The sequence below is a fragment of the Carlito syrichta genome, unplaced genomic scaffold, assembly GCF_000164805.1.
Source record: "Carlito syrichta isolate Samal-C Ts95f unplaced genomic scaffold, Tarsius_syrichta-2.0.1 Scaffold282660, whole genome shotgun sequence".
In the NCBI taxonomy this organism is placed as follows: domain Eukaryota; kingdom Metazoa; phylum Chordata; class Mammalia; order Primates; family Tarsiidae; genus Carlito; species Carlito syrichta.
Window position 1 is genome coordinate 12,945 of NW_007226756.1, and position 11,912 is coordinate 24,856.

Genomic DNA, 11,912 nt, shown 5'->3' on the forward strand with positions numbered 1-11,912 from the left:
ATTCTTTTTTTTTTTTTTTTGAGTTGGAGTTTCACTCTGTCACCCAGACTGGAGTGCAGTGGCCGCTCCCAGCCACCGCAGCCTCGACCTGCTGGGCTCCGGCGATCCTTCCGCTTCAGCCTTCCAAGTAGCTGGAACTACAGGCACGCGCTACCACGCCCAGCTAATTTTTTGATTTATTGTAGAGATGAGGTCTCGCCAAGTTGCCCAGGTGGGTCTCAAACCCGCGGGCTCAGGCAATCCACTCATCTCAGCCTCCCAAAGTGCAGGATTACAGGCTGAGCCACCGAGCCTGGCTGTACCTTCATTCTATATCTTAAACTCCTACCATTCTTTTCAAGCTTCTATTAGAAGACTCTTGAGAATACTGTTATTGAATGAAGTATTTTCAGCTTATATTGGAAATGAAACCGCCACATCTTAAGAGTATCAACACTAGCTTGTCAGTGAATACAGGTCAGGAAGAAGCAGGCCAGAGAAAAACAAGACAAATGTGTCTCCAGTTTGCTGTGTCCTGTTATCTTCCTCCCTACACTGAGTAAGGCCTCAGACAAATCTATTAGAATTTTCACTCACAAGATGTAAATAATTGTTTAGGTATTTCAGAGGTAATACATTTACATTTGAATACATTGAAAGTTTTAATTTAAAAAGAAAGAACCAGCAGCATTTTCAGTGGATGTCAACTGTTAAAGAGGCTATGGAGGAGCAAGATGGCATCTTGTTTATAACAGTCTTAATTATTCCTTTTAAATAAGCAAGGTCTGTTATTTACTGCTACACTCATTTTAGTGAAAATGTTTTAAAAGAGATCTTTAAACCCTCAAGTCTGAGTAGTTAAAAACATCTGCATTTCTTGTGTTTATAAATTTCTAACAAGATACTGGTATTTTGAAGGCATATCACAGTCCTTTACCTCAATGCCTTGCATGTATCTCTTATTTAAAAATGCTTCTTTTTTCTGCTCACACCTTGGGTGGCCAAGGTGCATGGACTGCTGGAACCCAGGAGTTCAAGAACAGCCTGGGCAATATAACAAGACCCTCATCTCTACAAAAAACAAATTTTTTAAAATGAAAATTGGGTGGGGTGACGCATGCCTGTCGCCTTCGCTCCTCAGGAGGCTGAGGTGGAAGGATCGCCTCAGCCTAGGTCAAGGCTGGGGTGAGCTGTGATCATGACGCTGCACTTCAGCATGAGTGACAGTGAGACCCTGACTCCAATAAATGTTTCTTAAAAAAAAATTCCAATCACTTGAGGGACCAGTACTTGTATAAATTAATACTGTGTGTCAGTATCTAAGTTCGGAGCCTCTTTCTGTCCTCTTCATGTCACCAGTGTGCTCTACCTCCTGTTCTCTCTTCTTAAAAATACCTGAATTGGACTTGCAGGTCTCTACCCACAAACATCCAGTTATAATCAGGAGCTTGACCTACACCTTCCTCCCTTCTGCCCTTTTCCCTCACTTCTCCCTTCAACTTTTAAAAGAATATAGTCTTTGACTCCATAATAATGAACATCTCAAACACTTTATATTTTAAATTGAAGCTCTACTTGCAATGTATTTGCACAATGCCCCCTCATCCCCTTGTTCAGGCCAACCCATTTCAGCTTTGTTAACTTTATTTGCCATGAATTTGGCCTAGACACCAAAAGCTTGTGTAAGACACTTGGGTAGCACAGAAGTTCAGATATTTGAGGATTAACGGAGAAATCCATCTAGAAAAACAACATAGCTGACAAGACACACCCTCTCTTGATATAAGAATTATAGGAAAGCTTCAATTGAATATCTTTTTGTGTGTAGTCAAAATAGATTGAAAGTCTTTTGACTGAGAAGCAATTCTAGTTCTCTGAAGTTTCTGTCATCCACTGGTTGAAAAGCAATGAATTCTTTTTCTTATTCCAATAACCCAAAACAGAATCTTCCACATGGGCATATATTAAGCGTTCATACATTTCCATTTATAAGGCACAAAACCCACAAAATCTCTCAGAGAAAGGAGGAAAACAAAGATTTGAAGACAACAAAATAATCTAATAATAGAGGAGGTTCGTCAAACTGGAGTTCAAACAACTTCCTTTTTCAGTAAATAGAAGACTTTATACTGATAGGAATCACAGCATCTGGGAGAGGGCTTCCTAGCCCTTCTTTGAATGCAGCCTCCTTCACTGGATTAGTGCAGAACTCAATCCTCAGAGAGGGCTGCGATGCCAAAATACATGGATCACAAGCACCATCTTCCCACAGAAACTGCTGGGCAGCAAAGTTCCAAACAGAGCATTTCAGCTACAGGGAGCCTGGTTCACATGTTCTCATAGGAAGGAGCCTTTCAGGGACCAAGCCACAGTGAACACGCATGCTTGCCTGTCCTGGGACTTGATTATGGGTTTTGTTCTAAGCAGAGGAAAAACTGCTTGCCTGAAGACCCTGAATTGGGGTAGTTACATGGGTCCTTCATGGGGGCAGCATCTATGTAGGAAGCTGGGCCTTCAGTTCTTTTGAAATAATCAGATCCCTAAAGGAATCTTTAGAACGAATTCACCCTATCTCTGGCACCGGGCAGAAGAAGTAGTAGGTGCTGACCAGGAAGAAGAGGATCTGTACGATGTGGTACCAGGCTGCCTGCTCCTGGCTTTTTAAACATGCTGGTCAAACCTGAAGAAGATTCCTTGCAAACCCCAGACCTAATAGCTTCCAAATGGTCTGGTGGTCCACAAGTATAAAATAGAAGGGTCCCATGACACCACACAGTATCCATGCTCCTTGGCTGGGCCTCCTGATGGTACTTGGCACAGTAATTTCTAGTACCGTGTACGTTAGTATTATATGAGAAGAAGCTTCCTGAATGTCCACATGAATCCAAGCACTTCCTGGAAGTATAACTGCTTCCAAGTCCTTTATGTTACCATGCAAGGTAGGGATGGGAGTGAACAGCACTTGAGAGAAAATAACCAGGCAGTCATCCTGAGAAAGGGTTAGTATTACAGTAGAAGAGAGAGAAGGGACCAAAAATCAGATGAACTGAGTAATTCATTGTCTAAGGGTTTCACTGAATCATCTTGAAGATTCTGACTTTTCCATCCAATTTGAAATTCAAATCCAAACCCTAGTCCTTGAGTTAATTTATTCAATTACTGAAAATCAACATAGTAGGATAGCCATTCCAACAGGGAGAGGATTAGCTACCTATTTCCTTTCCAGTCCAATTTTATCACCCATTCAGCTCTAAGAATTGCCCCAGAAGTAATAAGCAATACATTTTCAGGCATAAGGATGGTTCTTGTTAATTCAGTGTCCCATGAATCTTAGCCAAGATCCCTTCTCTTCCTGTGCCTGTAAGGCTATGACCCAAAAGAAAAGAAAAGAAAAGAATGCTCCTCTTACTAAAGACAAAACTCTTGAAACCTTTGGCTTTCAAACGCTGCAGCTATAACATATCCTTGGACGTAGGTATTAATTTAAAAGCCAACCCTTAAGAATACAAAGTCAACTTCTATTGCTGCATCAAGTTTTCCCCAAATCACGATGGACTGCGTCCACACCTTGCCACACCTTCCAGCCTCAGGAATCTTTCTTCGTCAGTCTAGCCTTGACTTTGTGCCTCAGAAGGGCAGCGGTGGCAGCGCTGCAGGCGGCCAAAAAGAAGAAGGAGAGGCAGGCCGTGTAGACAGACAGGGGACCATGGCGCTGCAGGAAGATCTCCTGCCGCCCCTGGTAGTCCAGGAGGATGGCCTCCAGCTGTGAGAGCGTGCAGATGGACAGAAAGGCATGGAAGATCTGATGCCCATGGCCCACAATGTCACAGGAACCCGGGAAATACTTCTCTGGCACCGGGCAGGAGAAGAAGTAGGCGCTGACCAGAAAGAAGAGGATCTGGAGGGTGTGGTACCAGGCTGCCTGCTCCTGGCAGCCAGCCAGGTGGCAGAGCGCCACGCGGTGTGCCACAGGGCTGATGTCTAGGACGAAGGCCAGCCCCGCCGGCACCACTTGACAGATCTTCCTCATGACTGGGTAAGGCCTCCGGTATCGATACTTGGCGTAGCAACAGCCAGCACAGGATAACCAGCCGCAGAAGGCTGCTGCTGGCAAGAAGAAAAGCCAGAACCGCTCATACCAGGCCTGGTCGGAGCTGTAGAAGAAGTGGGCCAAGGCACTGCCATATTGGTAAACGCTCACGCCAACGTAATCCACAAAGTAGAAGGTGTAGTGGGAGAGCTCCGATTTGGACTGCAACAGGTGGGCCAGAAGGCTGCAGGTGAGGTAAGTGATGGAGGACAGGATGAACAGGAGCAGGGGCAGGGAGTGAGGAGAGGCCCAGGGCAAGGCCTCGGCCTCGGTAAAGGCCCAGAATCGCAAGAGGACTGCCAGGGCTGCCAGTAGGTGGGTCCAGACGTTGACCACCTCATTGTGTTTCTGGAAGAGGCTGAAGAAGTAGTAGCGCCACTCGTGCCCCGTGGGGCGGTAGCCGGCCCGGATGTATGGCTCCCGGAAGAGCTGGGGCACATCCGTTTCCGGGACGGTGCAAGGCATCTTGGGAAGCCCATCCTCCAGGATCTTGGGCAGGCGGCGCAGCTGCTGGCCGCTGACGGACAGGGTGCTCAGGCGCTCCAAGATGGCGGTCGTCATGGCCACGGCCTTGCCGGGCTCTGCGCTGCACGCTTGGGACAGAGGATGCGGCCTGGAGGAAAGAAAGGAAAACTGGCAACGCTGCTGTGCAACCCGAATGCAGCCAAGACGGCTAAGGAACTATGGCTTTTCTTAACGGAACACGGCTTTCGAGTGTTAAAGTGGAGCCTAATGTGGCCTCCTTGCATATTTTCAGTTCTACCTGGAGGTCGCTCCGTAGCCTTTCTTATAGTGAACTGTAACCTAACAGGAAGTGTAAACAGACTACAACCTACTGTTGCGACAGTCACCAAATTGCGGCCAATCACAGGCAGCCAACTGTTCAAACTGGGTTCAAATAAGGCAAAGGCTGTAACCAATCCAGCTGTCTCTATACCTCACTTCTCTTTTCTGTGTGTCTCTTGCCTTTTTCTGTCCACCAGGTGGATGCGCCGTAGTCTCTCTTAGCCCACCGTCGTTCAAAAGGCTGCCCAATTGGCGCAACAGTTTATTGCTCCATGAACTGTGTTAAATTTAATTTGTCTAAGGTTTTTCTCTTATCAAGAGTGCAGTGGGGCGAGCAGAAGACTGCAGACCGTTTCTCTGGGCCTCCTTTTCTTCATCTGTAGGATGACGGGGTTGGACCAAGATCGCTTATTGCCCCGACATTCTGATTCTGTGTTTACTGCTCACCACAGTGTGAGGCAGAGTCACATCTTGTAAAATGGGAATGTTAGCTACCCTAACAACTTAATGATATTGATAACACATCAAGATGTAATAATATCTATAAGGTAAGCAAGGTTACCTTTAGATGGTATGAGGTTTTCTAGATGTGATTAAAATGTAATTGTCAGCCGGGCTTGATGGCTCAGCCTGTAATCCCGCGCCTTTGGGAGGCTGAGGTGAGTGGATTGCCCAAGCCCGCGGGTTCGAGACCCACCTGGGCAGACAAGACCTCATCTCTACAATAAAATCAAAAAATTAGCCGGACGTGGTAGCGCGCGCCTGTAATTCCGGCTTCATTGGAAGGCTGAGGCGGAAGGATCGCTGGAGCCCAGTAAGTTGAGGCTGCGGTGGCCGGGAGCGGCCACTGCACTCCAGTCTGGGCAACAGAGTGAGACTCCAACTCAAAAAAAAAATGTAATTGTCAGCCAGGCTCTAATAGCATAAAATATCATATTGAAATATTAGAATTATAAATATTGATATTGATATAATAATAGCCTGGAATTCTTTAGCACCCAGCTAATCTTAAACTATCCATTAATTTTACTGGCAACTTGAAAATCTGAGGTTAAGTGATTGAACCTCAAATTAGACAAGCAAATGATTCACCTATTAGGTTGGTAAAGACCAATGCACATTCTGGGATATCTTAACAGTTAAAATTAAATGTGATCTAAAGTTTACATAAAATCTAACTGCAAAGTTTTTTGTTTTTTTTTTAACTAGCGACAAATTCCTGATCAAAACCCAAGTGCCCATGCAAGATTGTTCTTTTTTTCTTTTTAAATATGCTCTGGAAAGCAAGTCGTTTTGAATTTGCCTCTCCTTGGAAACTAAATCTGTACTCAGTGACTTTGAGGCCTCAGAAATGCTTAACATACACTAGAAATTTTTAGGTGAAAGATGAGCCAAATGAACACAGCAATTATTTCATAAAGCATTTCACAAATTGCTGCAAAATTTCATGTGAAGTTACCAAGTGAAGAAATAGATTTGACATATCTACAGTTACCTTCTATACTTATAGTTCCCACTCTTTTTTCTTCAGAAAAGTTCAATACCTGATTTATTTAAATGACTCTCTTACTTCAGGGATCATCAACCGAGACAGAGAACAGCAAGTATTGCTCAGGTTACTACTAATTTTAGCAAAGAAAATGTAATATTTCTCATGCTTCTTATTGAAAAAGAAAAAAAATATGAAAAATATTGAAAGAGAAAAAATAATCAGGTAAAAAATATATAGGGCATGAAAGTTAATAAAATGTGAAAGAAATTCAGGAAGTCCTGGTCAAGGTCTGATTTTGCCACTTACTGGGGTGACAGAACTCTCTCAGCCTCAGTTTTTTCATCTGTAAAATGAGAGTAATAATTTATATGGGCTGTGATGGTAAATGAGTGAGTCTAAAACAATGAAGCACTTAGCACTCTTCCCAGCCCAAGATAGGTGCTCGGTAAATGTGAAGTATTGTTGTTATTTTTATTACAATAAGCTGGGCTCTGTGCTAGGTACTAGGGATACAAAGACCCATCTTGCCTTCAAAGATGTCAGTCTACTGAGGAGACAGACATGTGGGAAAATCAAGACAAAAATGTGCAGTGAGTGCTCCACTAGAGGCAAGCACTGGTTCATGGGGTGTCTGTAAACACAACCAGAATAGAAGGCAGGGGTGGGGAACAGCCCTCTCTGAGTGACCCCTGAATCTTGAAGGTACTGAGGCTTGAAGGAAAAGTCAGAATTCCTGAGGGAAGATAAGCAGGGGAAGAGACTTCCAGGCAGAGAGTAAGGTCACGAAATTGGTCCAGAGGTCATACCAGTGTCATTCACAGTATAACAATAGTGCCAGAGAGACCTGAGCTCCGATCCTGAGCCCCACCATCAACAAGCTGTAGACTCCAGCCTGAGCTTTGTCATCTGTGAAGTAGAGTTAATGACAGAGAAGCTGTCTTGTAAGGCTGAGCAAGAACTATATGACATAATGTCTGTAAAGTGTTTAACAAAGTACTTTGTTCCAAGTCTGCAGAAACATCTGCTATTATTATGACCATGGCTGGTGTGAGATGCAGGAATCATTCATGAATGGAAGCCCTAATATCCCCTCTGGACCTTGAACCTACTTCTATGTCAGCTGCTATAACCCTGTACTGAGGGAATGGTTTAGCCAGCACCCACCAGACAGTGGTCTCCTACCAGGAACGGACTATGAATTCATCATGCTCAATATAGGAGTTAAAGACACCAAGAGAAATGTATTCAGGATTACATAATTAGTCAGAAACAGAGATACAGGAAGAGGGAACATGGAAAAGAGAACATGCTTGTCAGACTACCTTAATTCATTGAAAAAGGAAAAGAAGAAACACTAAGCAGTATTTCCACTGTCAACCAGCAGAGGGATCTGAGTACCTGGGAGTTAAGTTCTGGCTGGCAGCTTCTCCAATTGACCTTGAAAGACAAACTGCAGCAATGGGCCTGGGACATGGGATGACTCCTCAAGTTGTCCTGTTGCTGCTAGCAATGTACAATCTGGGAGAACTGGGCTTGTTGGAGCTAGCTCTGGGGAATTAAAGTGGACTATTCTTTCGGTACAAGCTTCTACTGTCTCTTGTGAAGCAGGAAATCAGATGAATTTACCAGTCTTATGGCTGGAAGAGTTCAAGATAAGCCAGTGGGGATATAAAGTTTTAGAAAAAGAATCCTTAAAGACACTCCCCAGTAGGTCCCATCTGTATGTTGTGTAAGACCAAGGGTGTCTTCATCACCTTTGGGTGCTCAAACCAATCTGAGATAATTCTTGCATCCAGAGGTAAATAATATATGACTACACAGTTCCTACTTCATATCATTAAAATAGGATGTCTATCACATAGCACGTTCTTGCAAACCAACAACTCCACTGAACTTCTGAAGACTAAAATGTTGGATCGTGGTAGTTCAGTGATTGGGATGGAGCACAATTCAGACCTGGGAACTAACTGGCATCTGTCTATTCTAAGAGAAAGAACAGAACGTGATGCTGCCTTATTGTTGGTCTGAAAAAAACCATGCAGTGGCATTAGTGGTCAGAGCTGTAGAACTCTGACCATGGGAATTCCTCCAGCCCTGATGTCACCAACCTCCCCCATGGCTTTATAGTAACAAGTCCTTTTCAGAAAATTGTTGTTTCTACTTCACTCTTAAGAAAAATAAACTAGGAAGAGATTTATACAGCTATGAAGCAGATATACATGACCAGAGGGTATTAACTTTAACTTCAAAGGAAAAGGTGCACAGGGGGAAGAAAAGGCAGAATAGTCATTCCTTGCAAATGAGATCTTTAAAATGCAGCCACACCAGTCTCAGGGTCTCTTTAATAACTCCATTCCTTGGAGTGTATAACCCGGTACTCACAAAAGGACCTGGTAGTTCAGGAACACAACCGCTGTGGCCTCCAACTCAGAATATGTTTCCTTATCTCCCACAGCAATAAGAATATTGCAAAGATCTAAATCCTCTATCTGTGGGTGAAAAGAAATTAAATTTCTTCTTGGAAGTGCAGGGTCATAAAAAATTCTAAACTTGTGGTCAGAAAGAGAGGCTTTTTTTTTTTTTTTGGTACTTCTTAGCAACTACCTCTTCCCCTACTATGAAATTTTTCCTTTGAAAGCAGCCAACACAGTCACCATAATGGTAATGAGTTACAATTCTTTTATCATCATTAACGTCAGAAGCAACTGTACACTGGGGTCCAACCTCCCCTTAGATAGACCTCACTTTCACCAAGCAAGACTGGGCAGTACTTCCAGGATTCAAAGGGCCAGCTCTAAAGTTTGAGCCTGTTTTGGAGAAAACCACCTTTTGGCATCAAGATGTTGATCCAGACTTCCCCAGTGACCACTTTGAATAGGGATCCCTCCCTTACTCCTGGCCTCTGTCCCCATGCACTCCTGCCCATGGATATGGCTATTAGCAGACCAAGATGCCACCTTAGAACAATCTCCCTTGCATAGGGTTCGCTCCATCTCCTGGACAGCTGGAATTTAAATCTTCCTTAAGAAACGTCATGAACTGGATAACCTTTTTTTTTTTTTTTTGAGTTGGAGTCTCACTCTGTAGCCCAGACTGGAGTGCAGTGGCACACTCCTGGCCACCGCAGCCTCGAGCTGCTGGGCTCCGGCGAGCCTTCCGCCTCAGCCTTCTAAGTAACTAGAACTATAGGTGCACGCTACCACGCCCAGTTAGTTTTTTGATTTATTGTAGAGATGAGGTCTCGCCAAGTTGCCCAGGCGGGTCTCGAACCCACGGGCTCAGGCAATCCACTCACCTCAGCCTTCCAAAGCGCGGGATTACAGGCTGAGCCACCAAGCCCGGCGAACTGGATAATCTTAAGTATCATTTTGATCAACTAGAAGTCTTTCAGAGCAAGGATTAACTGCTCAATATGATTCCAAGCTACAAAGGCCACAGAAAAATAAAATAAGATGCTTTACCTCAAGAAGCTTTTAAGAAGAGTCGCATTTAATGAATCAACAGCCAATACCACCAGATGGCACACATAAGTGTACGGTAGAACGAAACACAAACAGGTATCTACAGAACAGAGCACACTTGAGCATGCTGGGGCAGCCAGAGGAAAATGGAGTCAGGTTAGGCCTGGAAGGCTGGATAGAACTTCAACAAGTGAGACTTGGGCATTCCAGGAAATTGATCAAATAGTAGCATAGAAATGGTGTGGTTTCTTGGTGGCTCCATGAGCAAAGGACCTGTTGGAGATTAGTAGGGGAGTAGGCAAGGTGCAGCAGTGTTGGTGAAAGTTTAGGTTTGATGTTATAGGTGGAAGATGCTTTTTAATATTTATTTACTTATTTATTTATAGTTGGGGCCTCACTCTGTCACCCAGGCTGGAGTGCAGTGGCTTGATCATGGCTCATACCAGCCTCGACCTCCTAGGCTCAAGTGATCAGCATCCCAAGTACCTGGGACTACAGGCGCACACCACCACACCCAGCTAATTTTCTGTTTTGGTTTTTTTTTTTTGAGACAAGGTCTTGCTATTTTGCCCAGGCTGATCTCGGACTCCTGGGCTCAAGTAATCTTCCTGCCTTAGACTCCCAAAGTGCTGGGATTCCAGGCATGAGCCACTATGTCTGGCCCCCTGAAGCATTAGATTATTTCAATGCTTATCTCCCCTGAGCTCTGCAGGATCCCAATGCCAACTGATGCTTTCTTCCTTGGCTTCAGTGATAATAACACCACCCTGTCTGATCCCATTTGGCTTCCTTCTCCCACCATCCCTGTAAATTGTACTGTTCCGAAGAGTTCCACCAACACTACCCCCTTTTCAACATCCAGGGTGCCTCCCTCACAGGCACTTAGCTTCAACTAGCACCTTCAGCGAGATCTTTCCTGAGGTTTAGATTCAAATATCTAACTGCTCTAGTTGTGTCTAACTGAATATCCCACAGGTACTTCAAACTCCATATATTCAAACATCCAATTCAGTCCAGAATTGACCTGTTCCCTCTACCAAATCAGCCATCTAGGCCTGCTGATTTTTTCTCTGGAAATCCATCTGCACTTTCCATTTCTACTGCTCTCCCTTAATTCAGGCCTTCAGTATTAACTTATGCTAATGATGACAACAGCAATCTCATAAGGAACTATTCTCCCTCAATAATGGCTCCCCTCCTTACATCCCAGCCCTCCCTTCTCCAAACCAATTCAGGGCAATTGTTTAAAAATGGAAATCTGAACATCACTCCCTCATCAAAATTCCTCAATAGCTCACCCTTGTTTGTTTACAACACAAACTCTAGGCCCATAGCATGCAGACAGGCCCTCTCTGTGTTGACCTCTTTTGTATTCCAGCCTCCTCTCCCAGAGCCCACACCCCCAAGGCCACTTTGGTGGCCTGGATCTAGTCCTGAGAGTTCTTCACACTATCTCCCATGCATGCAAACTAAGTACCCTCCAGCCCAGCAGCTCTAGCTCATCTTCAGTACTCTGTCCGGGAGCTGCTCCATCGAGAAGCCTTTCCTAACCCCATCATGGCTTAGGGCTCTCCCCAGCAAACTGCACACTGGCCTTGCCTCTCCTGGTTCGCTTCTCTCCTAGAGCTGTGATCACTGTGAGAGGACAGTCACAAAGTATACCATAGACTTAGGTTAAGAGCATGCTATAACCCAATAAATGTGTAATCGGCTTGTGGACAATAGCACAGCCATTTTTAGTTTTTAGTTTTCTGTCTTAAAACATAACCTGTAACTGTTTAAAGTTCCAGTTATGGGAAAAACTGCAAAGCTCCAGTTATTCTTCCCTTATCTCACTTTCCCCTTAGCAACAACCAATCAGGTGCCAGGGGGTAATCACCTAAGTTTCCAGATGTCTCTGCAACTTCCCTAGCTAGTGGACCAAGGTCAGCCCGAGTCAGGCTAGCCAATCCTCCACGATTAAGCTGACCACCAGAGGAACTACCCAATTAAATGGTAACAAAACTGGAAAGCCCCCAAACTCCTCCTCTCTTTTGTGTAAAAGCATAAAAGGCATCTGCTTAAGGAAATCAGAGTCTCTGAATGTACTCTGCTGTGTTGGTTG

The 11,912-nt window shown here is 44.4% G+C and overlaps 1 protein-coding gene across 2 annotated transcripts in view; it reads right to left on the bottom strand.

The window, feature by feature from the left end:
- Nucleotides 1-227: 227 nt before the first annotated feature.
- PAQR8 (progestin and adipoQ receptor family member 8) overlaps nucleotides 228-11,912 on the bottom strand; it is a 29,610-nt gene continuing 17,925 nt past the window's right edge. For both annotated transcript variants that reach the window (XM_021709779.1, XM_008052579.2), the window contains exon 3: nucleotides 228-4,682. In XM_021709779.1, coding sequence (XP_021565454.1) covers nucleotides 3,566-4,630 — 1,065 coding nt within the window. In that variant the 5' untranslated portion in view covers nucleotides 4,631-4,682 and the 3' untranslated portion in view covers nucleotides 228-3,565. The remainder of the gene's footprint in view (nucleotides 4,683-11,912) is intronic.